Raw genomic sequence first — 24,207 nt, forward strand, 5'->3', positions numbered from 1 at the left:
CTTAGCCGTTTGCATTAAGGGCTAACAAGCAGAGGTGGTTAGAGGTGAGACTTCTCTGGTCTACAAATTCTTTGGCTGAAATAACCTGGAAAAGGAATGTGGTAGTACCGGTTAATTACTGCCATAGGAATGTGTCTGGGACTTCAAAGCAGTCTTGTAGGGGGAAGGTACTGAGTATGCTCCGTAAATGAGTGATGGGCGATGATGGAGTTGAAGCTTTGACTGGCTGTTGACGCATTCATTTTGGAGTGAGTTAGAAATACCAAGCCTTTTATTTTCTTAACTACTGGCAAGTAACAACTGATAACATACCTTTATAGCCTAGAAGACCGTCATAGAGTGGTTTGGGGGTGGAAGGGACCTTAAATATCATCAAACGCCAACCCTCTGCCAGGGGTTGGGACACCTCCCACCAAACCAGGGTGCCTGAAGCCCCATCCAGCCTGGCCTTGAACACCTCCAGGGATGGGGCATCCACAGCTGCTCTGGGCAGCCTATGCCAGAGCCTCACCACCCTCTTAGTGAAGAATTTCTTCCTAATGTCTAATCTAAATCTCCCCTCTTTTAGTTTAAAGCCATTCCCATCACTACACCCTCCCTGACAGAGTCCCTCCCCAGCTTTCCTCTAGGCCGCCTTCAGGTACTGGCAGCCGCTATAAGGTCTCCTTGGGGCCCTCTCTTTTCCAGGCTGAACAACCCCAACTCCCTCAGCCTGTATGCATAGGAGAGGTGCTCCAGCCCCTTGATCATCCTCATGACCCTCCTCTGAACTCATTTGAATACATCCATGTCCTTCTGGTGCTGCGGGCCCCAGAGCTGAACACAGTACTCCAGGTGGGGAGTCTCATGAGATATATATAACCTAATAAAGTCTACATATAATTTGTTATTATAAACCTTTCACATATATAAAATTCCAAGTACTTCCGTAGTTTAACAACCAGGAAAGCATTCAAACCATCTATTTTCACAGATGTTTTTAACAGCTAGCCACATGCATGTTCTATTTATTGTTGTGAATGAACGAAATTTGGAGCAATTTCAGTTTTCATACACTGATTTATATTTATTCTCATTTGTGGCCTTCGTGCATCAACATGTAAACATCTTTCCCAACCCCACAATTAATAGCCCCCACTAAAACTTGTACAGCACAATTTGTAAGGTTTCCTACAATAAAACACTTTAATTTTTATTTTATATTTTTAGAAAAAAAAGTAGAACTTCCCCCCCCAAAAAAAAGTTTCTTAAAAAAATAATTTTTGGTAGCCTGTGTTGGAAGCAGATAACTTTTGAAGTAAATTTAGGCACAGTCTGGTAAGTAGCTGCCAGAACGAGTGGAAGGAGTTCTCTCACTTGTCGCGCATGAGTACCATTTCTGTCAGTTGAATGAGGGCTTCTCTTTCAGGGGATGGTCGTAGCTTGCTGATCTCTCTTGTAGCTTCATGGCAGTAGCGCTGGGCGAGGTAGGTCGTTTGCTGCACACCATCACTCTTATGTGGGAAGACAGATAAACATAATGGGTAACTGATCGGCCCCCTTTTGCCTCTTCCAGGTACAGTGGGAAGTTTTAAAGTCAGTTAGTACCCTGAACACCTACCTATATTCTGAAGGGGAAGAGGATTCATTCTATATCCACTGAATCCTACATCCCCTCCCCAAAGCTCTGAAATACTAAAACGCATCCATGCTAAACTTAATTGTATTTATAAAACAACACTGCTATTACTAAGATATGATTCAGTAGGACTGGAAAATAATTGACCAACCCCTCCCATCCTACCCAAAATAGAGGCATAAAAAAAAAATTTCACAAACATGCTATGCTGACTAAATATGTACTAATTCTGCACAGACAATTATTCACTCTTTTCACATCAGAGTCAATTAAAATTGGAGTGTGCGCTTCAGCTGCAAGAATTAGTTGCTGCTTTCATCAGTTGTTGGACGCAGGAACTCTTCAACTGAAGGAACTGAGTTTATGCGTGAGCTTTTTGTTTTTATTATGGAGATTTTATGCTATTTGAGGGGGAAAAAGCTATTAAATCCAGTAACCAGTAACTTTTAAAACACTGCCAGTAAGGCAGTTGTAGGGTACTAACTTGCTATTGCACACAGCATGCTACTTAATGTATATTTGAAAAGTGCAACCCTGCCATTTTACTTCAGAGGCAATGAATTTCATATGGACTTCAGTGGGAACAGCACTTTGGGAATGAAGTAGTTGGTACCAGTCCTACCTGCAACACGTATTTCCGAGCACGTTCAACATCTCCTGGTTTACTGAATCGTCTCATTATCATTGCATTCATTTCTGGAAACTAAGCACAAAGTGAAAAGTTTTTTGTACTGCTTATGAGTTGTTCTCCGTGTAGCTGCTGGCTATGCTAAGGTGAAAAAGAAACTGAAGTAGAGCCTCCTTTCCCTGCCGCTGTTGTTACTACAGATACCAGTAAACACAGATATATCGCAGTACACTCATAAACAATGATCTGCTTTCCCTGCACACACACCTTTGGGCCTGAAACCACAGATCTACAAACTTCTTGTTGGGGAACAAACATGCAACATCCCTCGTTGTTATGACATTTCTCTATTAGTCAGAGGTAGTCATCTTGGAAGATACGCGTAAAAGTTTACTGGTGACTCATACCTCGCTTTCTTTAGATTCTAGCTTTCTTCCTGTGTAATGACAAGTTAATTGTGATGTTCATATTATTCATATTTACAATGATACAGGAGGTACATGCTTTTACTTTTTACATTTAAGCTCCAAAGAATATAAAAATACCCAAACCTGTAATGAAAAGCTATTTTTAATAGTTGTACAGATTTTAAGGGTAGTACATAAGCACTTGATAGCAATGCTAATAATAAAAATAAACCCTCATTCTTCAGCTGTACTAGTTAAAGAGTAACTTTAGAATTAGCATACAGTAGTATAATTCTTTAAAAATGATCAGGATTTTTTTACAATGTGAATGAGCTTAAAATACTAAATGAAGAGGTCTTACGTCAAGCTAAACAATTTTGTTTAAAGGCCGCTCAATATTTCAATGCAAAAAAATGTATTTCAGACGGAGGGTAAAGGACAAGAAGAAAAGGCTATCACTTAAGATCCAGACAGCATTAAAAACTGAAGTACTGTTGTCAAGAAGAAAACATGAGGATTACCAGATAAATTAAAGGGTATGTAGGATAGCAGTAATATTAATTCTGAGAGAAAAGACAGCCTATAACTAACAATTACATTTTGGACTATCTTCAAGTCCTTGGCTCAGGACTTTTTATTCTCAGATAAAAATAGATGAAACATCTTTTAGTAGCAACACAGATAAGCATTTGTTGAAGCTCCAGATTTTTTTAGCGCTTATACTTTGTTTATATATCATTTAAGTCTGTAGTGCTGTTCTTCCAGTTTCTTGAAAATGGCAGGAAATGTTCAGCTAAGAAGTCTTACATCTAATGCAAGATGATCAAGTTACCTCTCAATAAAAGCCTGAATGGGAAGCTTCCATTTCTCATCTATCAAATACAAATGACTAAAAACATTTAAAAGTGACCTATTAAGTTCAAGTAAGATTTTAAAATAAATCTGATGGATTTTTTTTGTTGCCATTTCCATATTATTATTTATCTTATCAAACTAACTAAATGAATAGGGGGTGGTTGCAAGTCAGAGACAAACAACCAACCCGAATACATGAATAAAGGAATAGTTCTAATTAAAAAAACTGGAATATTCAACATTGACAAGACAATTAGTGTCACCCGTTCTCTGCCAAACCCTGTTCAGTCTTTGTGCTATGTCCTCCTATTTCCCTTCAGGTATCTTAAAAAACAACACTACACAACTGCATCCACTTTCAGTACCTGGCTCTCGCTGTTCCTTTAGACAACCCCAGTTGTCGATGACTAACAACGTCCTGCTGCACATCAACAAATTCTGAAATAATGATTCAAGAACAAGTTCACGAATTCCCCAGACTAGCCTGTGGGGAGGAACTCAGAACTTGGAGGAGGCTGTTCTCAGCACGCATCAGTCTGCATTCTTAAGTGACTGATAATCTTCACTTTCTTGTCTTTTGTGGGATACGTGTCCCTGTAAGTGCCCAAAGGATGAGGAAACAAACACATGCGTACATTCCAGCCTCCCCCTGGCCTCTTTCTGTTAAGAAAAAGATGTAACTGTTAAAAAATTTTCGTTGCTGTTCGTAATTATTTTGAATTTTTCCCATGTCAAGCACTGAGCAATTCCAACGAGAAAACACAGACTACAGCCCTCACTTGAACTGGCTGTGCCAGTTTTCATATCATGAAGTTTAGTCAGAAGGATGGCTTTGTAAGTCCCACATCTTCTTCCCTCAGGTGAACCAAAAGCTTGAGCAAGGTGCATTAAACCAGCCTCTTTCCCTTTTAAGGATTAGTAGAAGCTTGAATGCTCCTGTTGGTGCTGCTAGCACTTCTGTTTACTTTGCACTCCTCCAAATCATTCTCAGGCCACTAAATATTGTGACCAATTTTTAAGCTTATTTATGATACTCCTTTCTCTTACCCAAGCTACTGTTACATTTACCTCCAGTAGCACAACTGTAAAGAAGGGAAAGCTTCCCATATTTTTAACTGGGTAAGACTTGGCCCCAGAACAGATACAAAGCCTAAAACTTGGCAAAAGGGCTATATAGTGAGAGCCTAGGGAGAACGTGTCTCAGGAAAGAACATGAGCAAGCAGCTACCTAGGAATAACCTGCAGAAAACATGCAGAATCTCTGAATACCTGTGCCTTTGCCAAGGCTGGGCATTTGGGGCAGCAGAAAACTAATGCTTCTGTTGATAAAAGGGCCTAATGGTAAGAGTGATTGTGGAGGAAGGTGCTTATCAATCTGAAAAAACGTGTGCACTCTAAATCTGGCTGATCCTGAACGCGCTGATTTTTCACACGTGCCCAGGCCACGTTCATCGCCCATGCTGTAGACTTGCTGTGTTCAAGCTAGACCTCTGTGTGGCTGTCAGGAGCAGCGTACAGCTTGTGGTTTGGGAGAGACGTGTCCCTTTTGACTTACCTGCCGACAAGCAAACAAGACAGGGCCTGTGGCTAATCCAAGCTTGAGATCCGCTGCTGCTGGTTTGCCTAGACGGTCAGCACATGATGTAAAATCCAGCACATCATCTATTAGCTGGAAGAAGATAAACATACAGATTAATTTAAGGCAGGCTTTTTGTTTGTTCGTTTTGTTACGAAAACTAAATACAGAATAATCCTTGTTAAAATTTATAGAAAGAATGAAGACAACCCACTTTGATTTCTAAAGGCAGTTGGGGAAAAGTTTAGATTCCTTTTAGTTCAATAAAAGCACTACCTGAAAAGCTATGCCAACATTTTTTCCATACTGGTATGCAATCTCATGAACTTTGGGATCAGGGCAGCCTAGAATTGAAACCTGAAAAGAAAAACAAAACAAATAAATAGAAAGCTTTAGTTAGCATCCCCTTCTAGTCTCTGACCAGAGGTGCAATGCTGCAAGCGCAGGCAGCAGGAATCTGGGAAAGGATTAAAAGCTGAGTCAGGCACACATTCTTGCTTATCTCTTGGATACACACACATAGCCGAGCTCACTAGAAAACAAGGCTGAACAGCAGCGCAGTATGAGAAATATATGCAACTCTGGACAGATATTAGCTTTATTAAATATTAATCAGTTGGAAATTATAATGGAAGGATGGAGAGGGAAGGAATACAAATGCATTGCACGAGCAGGCTAGTAGTCATATACAGTCCGGAGACAAGAGAAATTAAATTTATTACGTATCTAAATCAGCCAGGGGATCATTAGAGGTCAGATAACAGATAAATGGACATTACATGCCTCATAAAAGATCCACAAAATTAGAAGTGTTGCACCCAATACAGGAGGGAGTTGAGATAAGGAAAATTATGTTTAAGGTGATGTTAACTGTCTAAAGCTGAATTGCTCGGGAAGACAACTGATTAGGTTTCAGACAGAGGTATCAAGGGATAATTAGTGGCAAAGAAAAATAAGATAGTGAATGAAAAAAGCACACCAAGCTAGACAAAAGTATTGCTAAACTAAACATTTTGAGTACAGATACAGGAATTGACTACTTGAGAGACAGATTTTGCTGAATAAACTCCACAAAACTAAAATAAAGGATGCTGAGTAAGATCAGAGAATTAATATCTTGCCCTAAAGTAAGGGCACTTACCCTTTTGCACTTACATATTGATTATACACTTTGCAAAAGGAGGTTGGTTACATTTAAAGACTCAGTTTTATTTCAGCCTTCAATAAAGCAATCAGGAATAGGGGACAAAAATCCATCCAAGTCTACTGTGACTAGCGGAAGGGGTGAAGGTATATTTTATTTAATGTCAGACTAAAAATACATGCTAGGAGAGCCATGCAACATAAAAATAAGTACATAAAAAGTCATCTTTAAAAGAGAGTATGTAAGGTAGGATCACTAAAAATACAAGAAGCACAAAAAGCAAACAAACTGAAAGAAAGTCCTAGAGTAGTTTTGAAGGTGAATATAAAGATGTAAATACAAACAGCGTTAGATTCTGAAGGATATACCCTAATACGATGCAATTTGCATTAAGACTAGAGATTATTTCATGCATCAGTGTATTTTGTAACTAAGCACCAGAAAACTTCCTATCATAACCTTTATCAATGGGTAACAGTTAAAACCCAGGAGTCCGGATCCCTTAGTCATTAACATCTCGCATTTCCCAATTTTAAGAGGGCAGCATAGCAGGGAAACGATGCTACTTATGTCTATTCATATGAAATTCTGAAGGCCATTAAAACAGTGAACTTCAAATATAAGGTGTTTAAATAGAAGTTACTAATGGCTGTCCAATTAGAACATCTTGCCCTTGTATTCTCCTTTTGAGGCTTGTCTCTTAAATAGCAGTATTTGCCCCAAAGAGCTAACAGCATCTGCTGCTGTACAATGCGCAGCATACTTTTGGTTGCTTCTGTAACAATAAAGACTGCACTTACCCTGTTCCAATGAAACCTTTACCTATCGCTACATTCAATGGGAAGAATTAAAATGTGGAATTTAATAGAACAGTTTTTAAATGACAAAATCATGGTTGATGGCAAAAGGTTAGGGCGAGGACAACTTGGTAGATGGAGAGAGGAAATGCCATGTACAGAGAAGAGCCTTCTCATTTAACCTGAAAGGTCAGAGCAGAGCTATCCCTGTAGGGAGACAGTTTTCTGGGGACACTGTCATTACCTATATAATTACAGTATATGTACATTTAAAAAACGTAAGATGAGTTATAGACCATCTTTACATGAGCAAAATTTATCAATATAAAAATGAATTCTTGCATCTTTGCAAGAGAAGACCATCACAACTCCTTTTCAGGTTATGAACATTTCTGAGGACCAAAAAAACAAATCCAGCAGATTTATACACCTATCACTCCTCAAGTGAGCAACTCTCTTACCACGACCACATCATAAACCTGCAACATGACTGGGTCTCATCTACCAAGGAGATCCTTCAGGAACCAATTTCTGAAATTGCTCTTGTGGATTATTGCCCCCACATGGACACTCCCTGGGATGCAGGCGGGCTTGTCCCAGTCGGCCTGCCACTCTGCAGCGATGGAATGTAAACTGAAGCCATGCTGGGATAATAGCATGCATTTACAAATAAAGAACAGTGTAACAATATAAATAAATTGTATGTGTTTAAATGATAAAGCTCACCCTCTGAGAACATCCTATAGTTCCCAAGGTATGACTGGTTGATTACAAATTTAATCTTGCAAGAATCCAGCTACGTCTCTAGTAAATCCTGATGAAAGAACCCTAATACCAAGTGGAGCAAATTCCTTAGAAAGGTTCTTTAAATTCAGTAAAGCAAGTCAATCTGCTTAGTATTATTTCAAACACACTTTTTAAAACTAAAAAAAAAAAAAATTGTTTCTGATCTTTTATGTTAGACGGGAGCCTCTAAACTAATCGTGCCTCTCTACTGATTTTTCACATCCATAAAATATCCTACATCAACTCTGGATACATCCTGCTCTTATCACGTGAGAATACAGCAGCTGGGGTTTAAAACACTTGCACATCTATACCAGTAACTTGTAGGCCAAACAGAAAAACCCACTGTTGGGCAGAGATATGCTTGTGTAAATGGTACAAGAGATGTTTGCTCTCAAACTCCCTCTCCAAGGCTGCTGACTATCTTGGAAAGGAAAAGCCTTTGAAATCTTCCCCTTTGCCTGCTCTCCAGCCTTTCAGCTCCATGCCCATCTCCAGAAGCAGTCAGGATCCTGCTGTCTCAGTTGTGGCTCATCCAGCACTGGTTCCAGATAGCACTATCCTCTTTCCAGTGGGATCACAGAACAGCTTGGACTGAAAGAGACCTCTGAAGGTTATTTGGTCAGGTCATATGCTCAAAGCTTACTACACAGTCAGAACAGGCTGCTCAGGGCTGTGTCCCGTTGAGTTCTGAACATCCCCCACGGATCAAGACCCCACACCCTGTATGGGCAACATGTTTCAGTGTACGACAAACCTCACGGGAGAAATTTTTCGTAATAGTAAATTCTTTCATGTAACAACTAGTCCTTTCACTGCGCATCTCCATCTTCTCCCACACCTTCTCATTACATAGCCGGAGACAGCAGGAGGATTCCTCCTTAGCTTTCTCTACTTGACTAAAGCCAGCTCTTGGACCATCGTGTGCTCCCGCCGCCTACCATCGTGGTTGGCCCTTCACTGAACTCACTCAACAAAACGAATGTCTGTCCCGTATGAGGGAACAAGCCTTGGGTACGCTAATGCCAGTAAGGTCTCACACTGAATAGAGGAAAACCCACAGCCCTTGACACGTGGGCTATGCTGCTACCGCCCCGTATGTGCTTAGCCCTCACTGCTACCTTATCCTCCAGCCTCCTCAAACCCTTTTTTGTAACTACTCTTGGGAGGGGGGTTATGAAGGCCTCCCTGAGACAGGAAGATATCGATCCAGCAGCAGCCTGCCCACACAGCAGACAACCCTCTTGTCCAGAGTTTGCATTTTTATACATTTTACCTGTTCTCAAGTAATTCGTATTTTATTTAACTCATATATTGTCATAACACGTTAGGCAGGTACTTGTTTATGAAGAACTGAACTTTTACAGAAATGAAGGTTACCTGCCTGAATATCTGTAATCTATTTATGGGAATCTTTTCCATAGTAAACAGATTATGAAGAAGAAACACTGCCAGAGGAACTACTACATTATGTAAGAAGTAAAGAAATCTATTGCCTGACCCTCTAATGCCACTGATACTATCAGCCTACATCTGTCATTGGACTTCATTGTAGTCTGCATGCCTAGTTGGAGGGTGGGGCAGAGATCAATTTTGTTGGTGGTGTTCCAGCTTCTAATATTTCAGAAGTCACAGCAGTTCCATACCCTTCTACGTTTTTTTCAGATGGAGCTCTGTGCACACATGAAACCATGAACTCGTTAAGCTCACAGGTAGATCCAGAGCTGCAGGCTATTCTTTTTCTTCAGTCCCTAAGGCAGACCTTCCATACCCAGCCTTGTCTTACTCACAGAGGCTGCATGCTCTCTCCCTGTCAGGGAAATCAAGAATCTCTAATGAAACTTTACACAGATCGCAAAACAAGCATGATTAATCCCTCTTCTGAGAGTATGTTATGCAAAATATAGATAGCTTTACTGGGGTTAGGAATTCACATTACAGTAAGATTAAAAAAAGACAAAGAGAACCTTTTCAGCTTATTTTGCTATCTCCAGCTTGACTGACGACAGACGGAAATTCCACTTCAGCTTTATTGTTTCTTAAATCTTGAACCAAAGTCACCTGCAATGGTTCTCTGAAAAAGGCCTTTCATAAATAAGTAACTAAGGCTTCAGTGACCCTCTGAGCCCTCTGCCACCATCTACTTTTGCAATGTATTACTTTCACTGCAACTTTGGTGACGTTCCCCAATTTAAAACTATTCTAGAAATAAACTGTGGTTTGCGATGACTAATATCTTCAAGAGACTGTTCTGTCCATTAAAGAAAAAAAATGATATCTTAAGGGACTTTTGATTCAAATGCAGTCATGCTTTGGAGATACAGAAAATACCGAATGCAGTGAATATACTCGTGTTGATAGACTAGCTATTGTCTTGTTCAGACATTTCATGAGGAATACTCTATTCCCCCTTCTCAGCGTAGAGTTCTAAGATGCTTCCTGAGCTAGTTTCACATCTTTAGGCACTGAAAACAATGTCTTCTCCAGGCATTAACAGGAACTGAACTGCACCTAATGGCACACCGGCCTGGTTGTAACTGATGTTATGAAAACCAGTGATTTCTCTCCTTAGCTTTGTGCCTGAAAATCAGGTGTGATTCATTCTCTTCATTCTCCAGCTGAATTTCCTTTCGAGCAAGAACTGATGATCCTGCTGATTATCTCCACTACTGAAAACAGAACTCCTTTCTGATTTCCTCCTTCTCCTTAAGTAGTCTAAAACACCTAAGTGGTGGAAAAAGGAAAACAAGCAAAAAACCCAAACCACAAAAACAAACTTTTCACTGATAAAAGTATCAATAGAGTTCCCCGATCCATGAAACTGAAGGAGACGTGTGTTGATATACGAGGAGAACCGTCATTGATTCCGTGGGCAGTAAGCATGGTTTTGCCTTAAAGACAGGCCTCCCCCTTGCTTTAATTTCTAACACGAATTCTACTGCATATAAAATTCCAGTAATTCAGCATTGGAACAACTCAGAACAACTACTTGAAGAACAGCAGCCAAACACACATCCTTCCCATTCACTAGCATCACAGCTACAACGTGTAGGTAAGTGCTTAAGTCCTTAACTCTTCTGTGAGTTATGAAAAGGAAAACCAGAAAACAACAACACCAACACCACACATTTACTACTCCTTACTACTCCAATTGCCCCCTAGGACAAAAGAAGAATTGCAAAGGGAAATTCTTGCCTGGACCATGCTGCCATTAATATGAACAATCCAGAATATTTAAGTTCTCTCCTCCAGCTCTAAGAATTTATATAATTAAAGATATATAGAGATATCATATGTATAAGATAGCACCCCGACAGTTTGTCTTTCACTCTGCATGAGTCCTCTTGATATAAGCAATACACACTTGCTGTCTACCATACAAAACTACCAGTTTTCTGAGAGCAAAGGATAAAGATGGGCACTAGCACACGTTTTTAAATCTAATTCCCTTAGAATTCCCTCTTGCTATGGCATACGCCACCTATACCTCCTTCAGTAAAAGGGAAAAATAAAATTAAATGTTACAGCTTTTTGGATAAGACTGTTGTCCACCTTCTCCATTTTCTGCACTGTGACTAAACAAGTTTGTTGAATAAGGACATTGTCTTGAATGAGATCTTTCTGTAATGAATTAACAGAACTGAATGACACGTAGAGTTAGACGTAGCAAGATCTTAAAAAACCCAGACAAATCAAGAAGTACATACTTCTTTTGTTTGAGAATGTAATGCAGAGTATATGCAAGCAGTTGTTTCCTCCTACTGTTATCATTTAAGGTCTTATCTACACCAGTGAGTGGGACCAGATGTCAAAGATGTCTTAAAATCAAATTATAGGCTTGAGAATTATCAACTGACATTAAAAACCACTGTCTCAAACCTGCAGAATTTTATAAATTTGAGGCTGCCACTGTGAGCCTTGTTCTGATGCAAGTGAGGAGAACAATAAATCTCTGTATAAATATAAAACAGGAAAAAATTAAAACCAATATTGGAGGCTACACAGCTGAATTGAGATAAAATTCACAATCTCAAACCCATTCTGGCAGAACACCATTTTAAAGGTTTACTTTGGAGGGTCTCCAGAGGAAGCAGAAATAATTAGGAGTTTAGCTGTGAAGCTTACAGTATGGTATGTTAACATTAGAAGAGACAGACGTACATACTGCTTTACAACTGTTTGCTATAAGACTCGCAGTCTTCTTAAAAGTCTTCTCGAGGTAGTGAGCAAATCTCTCGTTCTCATTTTCCTTGGAACCCAGCTGGAGGAATTCACCTAAAAATTTGCACAGATAGAGGAGTTTTTATTTGTGGGTTTATTGCTTAGGCAAACAAGTCTGAAGATAAAAATAGAAAAAGACCTTACCACGCACCAGATCTTCAATCACCTGAGTTAGAACAGAGATGATAGTAGTGTTTCCAATTCGTGCTAAAGCTAGGGAAGCAGCTGACAGGATGAAATCACCAGCTAGAACAGCCTAAGAACAAAAAAGAAAAATACATCTTTTAAGTCTTTTCCTGTAAGCGTTAGTAAAGACAATACCGTTTCCTTTATTTGGCAGGTCTACTCACATCACATCATTTTCCTACATAAAGTATAAATTCCTCACTGTAATAGAGAGAAAACAGAAGATGGTTGAATATTAAAATTGGAACCATTTCTGAATCCCTATCTTATAATGCTGTTTAGACTTTTCCATATAAGCAGTGTCCTCCCTCTATGCAATATCGGAATCTGTTTGCCTGTGAACTTTAAAACGTTGCCTCTCTATTTGACTGTTCTGCTGTGACTGCTATGTCACACCACCTCTAAATTGTGTCGATAAGTTCTGAGGTACCAGTAATTTACTTGTTTCCTTGCATTTGCTCATTAAGACTTTCCTACCAATACTCTGTAAAGAAATGCCTCTCTCAAAAAATCCCCATGCTGAATTAAAACCTTTTTGCATTTATTACTGAAACAGGCTATCCTACTGCGTTCTGGATGAGGTACAAGTGCAAAGCATTCCAGCAGCACCACATGGGGAAGCTGAAAGCATTAAGAATCACACTGCAATCATACCTTCTTTAATGCTTCCAAAGTTCAGTAAGAAGACATCCATTTGTTTTACCTACAATCCACAGGCACTGCTTCACACTTTTTCTGGAATATCCCAAGACTATGCCTAAGCATAGTAAAACTGTGCCCCAGCAGAGTAACATGACAACCCCCCCACCAGGTGTTTCTGCTTTTCCAGAACTCAAAGGCAAGCCTTGCACGTGACAACACACTCACCTTCCTCTCTCCCCAGATTTGATTGACTGTCATTTTGCCTCTGCGAGAATTTGCATCATCGATAACGTCATCATGAACTAGGCTAGCTGTGTGGATCATCTCTGCAATTATGGCCACAGAGCGTTGGCTTGCTTGCACCTCCCTAAAATAAAAAAAAATAAAAAAACAAGAACTGTCATTTAATTAAATACATTTTATGTGCTGCAGTACACTAGAAGAAACCTCTGTGAAAACCAAACAAACAGTGTTTTGCTGAAAACAGCTGTTGCAGCTTTTCCATGGTCTGAACCCCATCTTTCAAACCTGAAATTAGCAAGATGAGAGAAAAGTAAGATCATGTTAGTACAGTGAGCACCACGGGACATTTCCATCCCTATTAGGCCTATTTCTGCCTTCCTGCATTATTAGTACTGTGAAACTCCTAAGTAACTGACTCTAATCCCTCTAAATCCAGACTGCAATAAATAGCACAGCATTAAGGATGCTTCATTCCAAGCAGACAGAAATCTGGAAAAGGGCAGAGAAAAGTAGTTTTGTAGAGTAGTTTGAAGTTTTCCTTACTTCTGTGCTGCTCTACCTATAAAATGCAGCATCACAAACTCCCCAAACCTTGCTAACACTACTAACCAGCAAGCTGGAGAGGTCAGCAGACAAAGAAAACCTGTATTCAACATCTGAAAACATAACTCATTGATCTTATCCTTTATCTTATCTGATTATCTTAAGACTTCAGAGGTTCCTCAAAAGCCCGAGGAATTAACTGGAATTATACTGCAATCACTTTAGGGCTGTAAACACTAACTACCTAACACTTAATGAAATTCAGCCTTTGGGAAGATCTAGCACTGATGATTCAACCCTCACTAGTTCACACCTACTTTATTTTTTAAACTAGACCAAAAAAAAGGTAAGGGAAGAACATAAAACCAATTACCTAGGGATCCAGGCTGGCAAAATGAACACAAAAAAGCTGTCCTAGCTCAGAAAAAAAAAAAAGACTATCTACCTTAGTATTCATTTGCAACTGCCTCATTCTAGTATCTATCTTTTTCTACCTGTTTTCATCAAGAGTTGCATGCAGGATCCCAGAAACATCTATCCCAGTTAGCCTTGCCTTATAGCTGTAACCAACCCACATGGATGAGAAAAAAATAAAATGAAAAAAAAATAAAATAAGATTACTTTTGACATATAAATACCTTACTTCTGGTATACAGGTAACACAGCAAATCATGCTATTTTCCATCAGAGCGGAAAAAGAACTGAGAAAAAGAACTCAGAGAAAGCAGAAGATAATCATTTCAGCTCAGCTGAATGAAATTTAAAATCTTGCATTGCCTGGTCTATTAAAATCTAGCGATTAATCACAAAATGAAAGAACATCTTGCAGTCTGCTGACATAACAGAGTGTTCTGACACCTACCTCTATGCAGAAGTATGCATTGCTGTCAGTGGGAGTTCTACATCCTGAACAATAGCAGGATGTGTGGCTCACAGGCTGTGAAAATGTGGCTTTTGAAAAACACAAGAATAAGAGCTGGAAACCTTCATGGCTGTTTGGAGGTAAGTTTTACTGTGGACTAGTAATTTAGTCAAATGCTAGTTCAGTGTAAGTAGTTTTCAAAAAAAAAACCAACAACCTATTGTTACTAAGTAGGAGAACTTACCTTCAAACAACTGTAAAGGTCTCCAGCCTCTTTCATGCACTGGCCTCCTTTTGGGGACTCCCTTTTTCATTAATTATGTCAGCAGACTGGACTTCCTGCTGGGAAGTAGCAGTAAATGGCAACACTCACAGACACACCAAAATCCTTCAGTAGTATGAAAGCAGCACAAGGACAGACTTCTCAAAAGCAGGTTTTGAAAAGTTCTGTTTCACAGTGCAGTTCATCTGTGACAATGACCAAAAATGGCATAGGAGAGCTCATGGTTAACGTGTCTGGCTGCTGGGATGTTATATCAAACGGGATAATTTAAACTGAACATGTTTTTTAAAGTTACTATTTCTGGAAAGTCTCCAGCAAAGTTCTTCCCATCTCTGGCAAGAAAGGTTGCAAGAGTTTTCTACAAAAATCTTGTGAGAGAAATTCTGAATCGGAGCATGCCTATTTTAGGGAAAACACACAAGAAACAGGATCCTTTTCATTCCCTGCCATTTTTCATTCTGCTTCGCCTGAAAAACAAGAGCAAAAGGTAGCAGCAGTAACTCAAGTCAATAGATAACTGAATCACCACAAGTTCATTAAGAGAAATTATGCCATTTTTAGGTCATTCTCAAGAGTAAAGGCACCCCAAGATATATATTTACAAAAATATTCTATGTAACTGTCCCTTTGTCTTTTAAAAAAAGAGTATACTGCATGTTTAAGTTCTTGGAAATGTTAGATTTTTCATTAGGACCCCCTGCTTGATTGAATAATAAGCTTTTATAGACATAGTGTATCCTGGGGTCTTTTCTGTAACAAAACTTGTTTCAAATGCACTGAACAAGACCAAGGCTGATCTTACAGGTGAACCAACCAACCCAACCTTCTCCCTCCAAACGAACACCAAACAATATTTACAGACACAACCCAAGAGCTTTGCAATGAGCTTGTCAGTAAGTAAATGTTGCCAGTTAAAAGACAGGAAACCTGCAAAACAACTTGCAAAATTTCTGTGGTATGACCACACTCCTCAAAGTACATTTTTGGTGTTAAGTCCAGGTGGCTGAAAGGAATGAACCGTTCAGAAACGTGGTCTGTCACACAGAAGGGCACTGCCAACCAAGGGAAGTATAGAGAAGTGATGTATTAACCAGGAGCAAATTACAGAACAGCAGAAATACAATGTACAGTACAGGCATCTGACAACTGTGGTTTGGAGGAGGGAAATAAAAGAGGGCTAAGGTTGCTGGCAGGTCGTCATAGATTAGGAAATACTATTCTCTAGTTTAGCTAGGTCATTATATTTAAGTATTTATCTCACCATTCTGATGATTTATTTCTCTTCTTCCCCCCCAAATCTTTTGTGCTATTTTCTCTATTGAGATGTCTCTGTACTTCTTTGACCTTCTCTTTGTTTGTCTCTCTCATTTTGGTTGCAGAAATAGACATAAAAACTCCTATTTACAAACACCTCTGGAGAATATACCCGAAACAGAAAGAGAGATCCAGTCAGGCTAATTCTGTGAAATTCTGCACACAGGCGTTGTGTGAAGAAATGGCAGAGGATGTGTGAAATTGAGGGTTTGCATGATCTCTTTACAACAATTCTCACTCTCACACAAAGATAAATTGCTAAATTGTTAAACAAAACACACTGCACAAGGGGCATAAGGACTCAAGCAGGGATGGACTTTTGGCTCTTGGATCTTCAGGGGGAAAAAAATAGTCATACCAGCACAGACCATTTTGAATGCTTTGGACACTTTTTGATAATATTTTGGATTCCTTATGGCCTTATGCAACTGTCATTCTTATAACGAATACAACTAAGTGACCTTACTCTACAAAGACAGCTGACCTGCTAGGGGCATTCTAAATGGCTACCTTTATCAAACCTAAACACAAGAGATCAAGCCACCCAATCTGGAAGCGGTGCTACCTGGGTATCCCCCTCCATCCTCTTAAGAAGTCTCAGAGATTCTTATCTTCTCAAGGAGCTCTGGGAAAAGTCTGCAGACTGCCTCAGAAGATCAGGACCTATACACTTACAAAGTTATGTCCCGTTATTTTAACGACCAAACAAGGAAGAGTATTACCTTTCCTGGTAGTATTGCAAAAAAGGAAAACAAAACAAAAACAGACAAAACAAACAAAAACACACACAAAAACAGACAAAAGAACACGTAAAAGCATGCTGGACCCAGCAAATTCTATGATAGTTTGAGAAGGGCAGTACGATGAGGCAGAAAGTCAACAGCAGTAACACAAACCCCAGAGGCAGAATTAAAAAAATAAAATAAAAATGCTAGCGATGAAAAGCACAGGAAATTGCTCACCCCACAAGTCTACAGATGTTCTGGCCAGTATATTTGATTCCATGTGTGGGAACCAAAGTAAAACAAGTCTGAGAGAAGAATCAATATAAACTGAGCAAAAGAATGATAAAGTGCTTTAAGGGAAGCGACAAGTTCAAAGAGGAGAAACATCTCAAAAAAAAAAAGTCCACAATAGTAATAAAAACAATTGGGGGAGGCAGAATGGGAAGGAAGGATTGTTTTCTTCCCCCCTCAGGTCTAGAGCAGAGTAGTAGAGTAACAAATACGCAGTGCTTTCTTCTCTACATGTACGTTTTCCCTCATGAACAGTAAGAAGTTGGAAGAACAATTTGTCACCTGGAAACAACAATCCTCTAAGAAGCAACAATAATGAGACTACCATCAGTGTGAACTGGAAGTATACATGTATATAAAGCAGGCGTTAACAAACAGACTGCTTCAAGAAACTTGAAAGCAAAGAGAAAAAAATACAAAACTTCATCAATCCTCAGTAAGCAAGTATGCAAAATATGATAGTATATTCTTTGGCATGGTCTACCCAATCCTAAAAAGGCACTGGTCATCACGCATGAACCAAAAGCAGAATATTGAAGACTTGCGTTAATATACGTGAATTTCAATTACTAAAACAGACTTTGAGAAAAGTGTCATGAAGCAAAAAGGAAGGCAAATGCCCTGGGATTTCATTATCTTCTTTTGTTCAAACATCTCTGTTCTCCCTACTCAGAATTTCATTCTAAAAAAAGCCATGACAGATGATGACTCAGTCTGTCCTTGTGCAAGGAACATTCAAATTAACGAGGAGACTTTCAAACAAACATCAAGCATAGTTTGGAGGTGCTGACAAAAACTGCAACAGATGTACAAAAGTTGTCAAATGACACGGGTATCTATAAATCAGAGTGTTCGTGCTGAGGGTTGGCTATTTGCCTTAGTTCTGTGTAGCACTCAAACTCTGAGATCACACTTCCTCACCAGCATGGGTCAGGTCTCAAAACTGGTCCTGACCATTTCAATTCAGCATAGTGCATGGACAATAACGCATCCATGAACATATACAGGTCAAAAGGCAGCAAATATGCTTTGAGCAAATAAAGGCAAATTCAGTTCTTTCTATGGCTACTTCTTCCCTTTGATTCACTGCTCACATGTGAAGTTATATGATTCTTTACATCAATTCTGGACTTCTTGGTATTGCATGCACACTTACGTAATTTTGTTCATAAGCATCTCATGCTACACATTAGAATAAGATAAAACTATATTTTTCATTATTCTGACTAGAAGGATCTTCTAAAACCTCACTGTTCCGTTGCTAAAAGTCTCCTAAATTTCTACCCTGAATTTATATTTACTCTCTTATCAACATTGTACACTGTCTTTGTGGTTCTTTTACCCTGCTGGACAGCTGAACGCCACCACAGACTCTCTCACTCCCCCTCCCCAAAGAAAGAGGGTGAGAAAATACATTATAAGAAGAAGACACTCCTCTCCACAGGCTGCAGCTCCGGCCCGGGGCCTGCTCCTGCGGGGGCTCTCCATGGGCCGCAGCCTCCTCCAGGCCACATCCACCTGCTCCACCGGGGGCTCCTCCACGGGCTGCAGCGTGGAGATCTGCTCCGTGTGGGACCCATGGGCTGCAGGGGGACAGCCTGCTCCACCAGGGGCCTCTCCACAGGCCTCAGGGGAACTGCTGCTGCGTGCCTGGAGCACCTCCTGCCCTCCTGCTGCACTGACCTTGGGGGCTGCAGGGCTGGTTCTGCACAGCAGATTTCCCCTTCCTTTTCTCCCGGAGGCCCAACCAGTGTCACTCCCTGGCTCGGCTCTGGCCAGCAGTGGGTCCCTTTCGGAGGCGGCTGGAGCTGGCTGTGACCTGACACGGGGCAGCTGCTGACCACCCCTGCAACCCATGCTACTGAACCCCTGCCACATAAACCCAATGCAGTCTTAAATCTCCCTCTCTCACATTCCTGATACATTTGTGGATCACAAGCCCTTCATTCTCCCTGATTATCCTTGCAGTCCATTCCTGAAGCTAGCTGCAGTTATCTTTTTTTGAGCACGAGAACCACGGATACTGATGATTTCACAAAGCGCAATACAATGGTATTGGTACTTCCTTAACTGAACCAGATATTCTGTGATTGATGCATGATACATGCAAGGATCACTTTAAGGTTTTTCATATAGAATATGGCTGTAAATCTCATCGGGGTTATGCCCTAATGGGGCACTCATGAGCCTCCAAGCTCAAGCAGAAAATTTTGTTTTATTGTTCTACCTTTCATTCCACCGCAGATGGCCGGTCATCAAGAATGTCACTGGAAAGTGCCATCACCACGCTCATCCCAAGATCAGTCATAAAAATATTAAGCCAACCAGTGGTGTGACAAAGGACATCCCTGAGGACTTTCACAAATACTGTTCCTTTGGTTACCTCTAACACAATGACAAAGAGCGGTACTGTGTGCGTAACTGAATTAAGGCTGGAGTGAAGTTCATTAATTCTTGACAATGTTCTCCTAGAACAAGATGAACTGGCACACAGAGGACAAGACACTGCCAACAAAGTTTTTCTTTCTCCTTAGAAACTATATTCACATAGAAAGGGAAAAAATAAGATGTTGCTGGTATACAGGGCTTTGTGCCACATCAAGCCACAAAATATACACTGTGCTCTGAGGTATAAAGTTCAGCAAGGCAGCAAGGAAAAAAAATGGTCCAATGGCTGGGAAATCCCTTAAGACTGATACATTAACTAATAAAGAAGTCTAGAAACACTTCTGGCAAGGGACCAAAAATTTCATATTTGAAATTCTATATGAGGGAAGACTGGAAACATAATTGGAATGTGAAGAGCACTCCAGCCAACATCTTTCTTCAAAATGCAAACGTAACTGATAGGAACACGTGGAAAGAAGCATTTGCAATCAGCCAGAGCAAGGGGTGATAGAGAATACAGGCGCTATATGATGTTCTGCTCTATTAAAACTGCCTTCAAGAGCCAAGTAACTTGAAGAACATGAGGACTACAGCACCTCTAAGCTTAGAATCTTACATGAAAGCATAGAAATTTGCTGCTAGAGGTGGGGGAAACCTTGGAATGTCTCACAGCTTTGAATATAATTATACCACCTACTTCATGGCTTTTCTGTGTAATTACAGAAACGTTATAAAAGTCTCTCCTTGCCAAAGTTCTTACCTGTTCAAAGAATGTAATAGCTACAGGAATGGTTACAACTGAAAAATAGTTTTAGTTAAGTTTATATAGTGTCCAGGAGTATTACAAGTTCTAATAAAGCATTTATATAAGAAGCTAGAGTTGGCTAAACCCCTTACAAATAACAGAATTCAGCAACGTTATTTATCTATCACCAGTTCCAGCTGCAGTATAGCCAACAATTTTACACATGAAATTTACACATTTTACACTACTGGTAATGAAACCAGTAGTTCTTTTCGCACTGCTAAGTACAAAAATGCAGCTTCGAAATGGAATTTAAATTTGGGTTTTACCAAGGAACTTTTTATTTTCGTAAGGTTACTAGACATATTTGTGGGGAACACAGGAATGACAAATTTCTAGTATGATACATGTCCATATACCTAAAAGCCACGGACTCACCTGGAATTACTATGGTGAATGTTGCAAGCTCTTGCCATTAGCACCACAATCATTGGTCGAAAGGCCTTTCCTTTCCCATCAAAGTAATATTCACACATTTCCCTAAGTTCTGCTGTAGATACAAGTAATTCCTATAAAAAGGAAAATAATATATCAGCATAAAAGTCACAAAGCCAATCTGTTAGTGTAAGCAGTATGCACATATAAGGTTATTGCCAGTATTCATTCCACCTAACGTAAGCTGAAGCTGTTTTTAAAATTATTTTTCATTGTAATCTGAAACACAATTGATGTATTCCAGCAGTGTACATCAGGATAAAACAAAAATTGTGTTCTGGTTCTACAGGATATGTAGAAATGCTCTTTTTCACTTCACTTAGGATTCAGATAGCTATTCATAACCATGAAGAATATTCCTTCAATAACTATCCTCCAAAGCAAGGTTGCAATTAAAGTCAAAACCATTAGAGCATCCCAGGATAGGCACTAAAATCCCTTACCTTTTTAATATCTTCATAGAGATTCTTCAAGTCTTTTCTACCAAGTTGAAAAGGGTCTTGGTATTTTTCATCACTAACTGTCTTACTGCAGCTGCACATTTGGGATGTACTTGTATGATGAAACCTGGTGTTTTTCAAAAGAGTAACATCGTTAAAAGCAAACTCTCCTTGATTCCCCAGACAAAAATGTTTCAAAGAGCATCCTCCTCCTCCTTTCCCCCTCATACAAAATTTAGCCAAAAAATAAACACACGACATCAAAATACTGATTTTAGCCACCTAATGAGGACCAAGAACTGCAAAGCTACATACTGATGAACACAGACTTTTAGGAGCTGGCGAAGCACAGCATTTAGAAAACATAACAACCAAACCCCACACTCACTCTTGCACTTGACTGATTACAGAAGTCTTTTGGGAAACAAACTATGCTGCTCTCAATGTATTCCTTCTGAATACACCATTGACAATATAGTGTACATTTTTAGATGAAGCCTTCATCTTCCAGTAACACAACTACTTTGTTGCTTTCTTCCATCTCCTGAACCCTCCTAGAAAAATATTCCTGGCTTGGATTTGAAAATTCCCCTTTACAGACCCAGCTATATTAGATGGCCCTATCTAAATTATAAATTAAAATCAATACTTCCAGGTAATATCACAATTCCATGAAAGGTCAGCAATAAAAGGTCAAAGTTCTACCTACATGAATCAAGGTGCATTTGGCTTGGACCTAATTAATATATATATATTTTTAATATATTTCCTGGAGTTGAAGTTTATACCTCTTATTATGTCTCCTTTTTCAAAATGAGCTTTGTGGGTGCCCCTGGAGTGCTCTTGCTTTGCCCGCTGCTCTCCAGAATGGAGGACTTAGATTCCAGCTCCACACTGTAACAGTGGTCTACAATGAATTATCCAACGATATACTATAGCAAATAACCTTATTTTCAGCCTAAGCTTACAGCTCACATCTGTAACTATACACTTCACCCAATAACTGTGTCTTTACCCATCACACAACAGGAATCTCCAACTTACCGCCAAAATATATTACATATTTTTGGAAATGACAATACAGAGCTTCTTTGAGGAAAGTGACACATCTGCACAAAGAAAAAACAGGGTTAATTTAAAATACAGAATTTATAAACTGATGAAAAACTTGATTACAAAAGTACGAGTCTTCATCAACATTGCTCCACTTCTCCCTTTTAACAACTCAGCAGCATAGGCAGTCTCATAATCTCCTTCTGTATCACGTGAGGTGTAACTGCCAATGTGTACGTTAACTTCTGACTTAAACTGACTCTTCTGTTCTAGCACGGTGAACTTTCACCCCTTTCAGGAACAGCCAGGAAAGCGTATCAGTTCACTTCCAAGGAACAGCTCTAACGAAATCTTGCTTTTGCACTCACGGAAGGCGGTTTTCAAACATTTCCTGCCTTGCAGATAAATCTAGATAGCACCAGTCACAGAGCAAAGGGCAAGAGCCTTCTGTAAACTACTACATTAACAGAAGAACGTATCCTTTTTTCTTCCCCTGCAGCAATTATAACTTGGCTCACTTCTTATTATAATTTACACCTGCATATCTTCTTCCCTGCTAGATGTCAAGAACTTAACCTCCAAAGCCAACAATCTCTCCAAAGACCTCTCCCTGGAGATGGAGACCAGGTCCCTGGTAGAAGGCTTGGTCCCAGGTACACGATTGCAGCAGGGACAAGGTGACAAAGGAAACACTTCTGTTTTTTTCTCTTCATGGCAATGCTGCCAAGACTCGCCCAGCCCTGCTGCTTTGTGCACACACTGACTCAGGGGCCCCATAAGGCTGACCCACCCTGAAATCATTGCAATCTACACATTCACTGAACCACCTCTCCTAAGGCCTGCGCAGAAACACATGGAAAGACCTGGAGGTGGAGAAGAGTGCCCTCAGCGTGCTCCTCACCCCTCCGCGTCTTCTCTTACACAGCTTGAACTCTCTCTGCTTGTGCGCAGGGAGAGAAACAAGAGTACCACACACACCCCAGGGCACCCTTCTAGCCTCCCTGTGTATAGGACAAAAAAAGCCAGGCAAGTAGAGCAGAAACGAAGGAGGCAGACGAGGAGGGAAGGAAGGAGCCCTAACTTATCAAGGACTTGCAATTCACTGGTGCCTGACTCCTGTGTCCCAAGCGAGAAGCGTGTCAAGTCCCATGGCTGAGACCTCTGCAAGTCTGCTCTCCCACACCTCCCCTTTTCTGTCAAAAAACAGCCAAGCTCTTCACGCTCTTCCTTTTTGGAGGTCACAGCCGGACTCTGCCCGTTACCACGCTGCCTAAGGCTGCAAGGGCCTGGCCAGCCATGAGGTTGGGCGCAACCCAGCCGGAAGGCTCAGAAGGGGAGCGTGGCCTTGGGGTAAGGCACTGAAGGAGCCAACCCCGACCACAACCCACACCGCTAATTACACCCCCTATCAACATGAATCGCCGCCTGGGCTCCCACCTACAGAACAACCCGAGATGTCCCTCACCACAGCAGCACCCCCGGCTACAATAACCCTAAAACCCTCACTCAACCTTGCACCCGCAAACCCCCATCCCCACGGGACCCCCCCGGGGACCGCTCCGAGCCTCCCCCCATCCTCCTGCCGCCCAGCCCCACCTCAGCCCCCCTGCCCTGCTCGTCCCCGCACCCCCCGCCCCATTCATTGCCGGTGACCTCCAGGCGCCCCCCCGGCACTCACCGCCCCACCGAGGGCCGGCGGCGGGGGCCGGGAGCCGGGTCCCGGCACGGAGCCGAGCGGCGGCGGCGGCGGCGCCCGGCGGGCGGAGGCTCCGCACCTCCACCGCCACCACCACCACCCCCAGCGCAAGGCCATGGCGTCCCCCAGCCCCGCCGCACCGGCGCCGCCTTCCCAGCCCCGCCGCGACCCGGAGGCGGAAGCCCCGCTTCGCCGCCACCCTCCGGCAGGGCGGCTCGGAGGACGGACGAACAGACAGACAGACAGACAGGCAGACAAACGGACGGACG

At 41.0% G+C, this 24,207-nt stretch overlaps 1 protein-coding gene across 2 annotated transcripts; it reads right to left on the bottom strand.

Annotated features, from left to right (window-relative positions):
- Positions 1-1,039: 1,039 nt before the first annotated feature.
- Positions 1,040-24,119, bottom strand: PDSS1 (decaprenyl diphosphate synthase subunit 1). Of its 2 annotated transcripts, XM_080583356.1 has the most exons (11): positions 23,921-24,119; positions 22,234-22,298; positions 21,193-21,316; positions 20,693-20,823; positions 13,086-13,227; positions 12,177-12,288; positions 11,977-12,086; positions 5,361-5,441; positions 5,064-5,177; positions 2,241-2,321; positions 1,040-1,493 (listed from the first exon to the last, which is right to left on the bottom strand). In XM_080583356.1, the coding sequence occupies exons 1-11, from the start codon at positions 24,053-24,055 to the stop codon at positions 1,353-1,355; spliced, it is 1,236 nt and encodes a 411-aa protein (XP_080439482.1). In that variant the 5' UTR covers positions 24,056-24,119; the 3' UTR covers positions 1,040-1,352. The 2 variants fall into 2 exon arrangements, with proteins under 2 accessions (XP_080439482.1, XP_080439483.1); XM_080583357.1 differs by lacking the exons at positions 20,693-20,823; positions 21,193-21,316; positions 22,234-22,298; positions 23,921-24,119 and adding an exon at positions 14,753-14,847.
- Positions 24,120-24,207: the final 88 nt, after the last annotated feature.

The sequence above is a fragment of the Anser brachyrhynchus genome (assembly GCF_964034855.1).
Source record: "Anser brachyrhynchus genome assembly, chromosome: 2".
Taxonomy (NCBI): Eukaryota; Metazoa; Chordata; class Aves; order Anseriformes; family Anatidae; genus Anser; species Anser brachyrhynchus.

Bases quoted from the DNA above. Each gene is read 5' to 3' on its own strand.
- PDSS1 (XM_080583356.1), bottom strand. From the start codon at position 24,055: ATGGCCTTGCGCTGGGGGTGGTGGTGGTGGCGGTGGAGGTGCGGAGCC. The intron at 5,442-11,976 runs GTATGTACGTCT...TTTTCTTTTCAG, and splicing joins TAGCAAACAGTTGTAAAGCA to GTTTCAATTCTAGGCTGCCC. The intron at 2,322-5,063 runs GTAAGTCAAAAG...CTTTGTGCTTAG, and splicing joins TCTTGTTTGCTTGTCGGCAG to TTTCCAGAAATGAATGCAAT.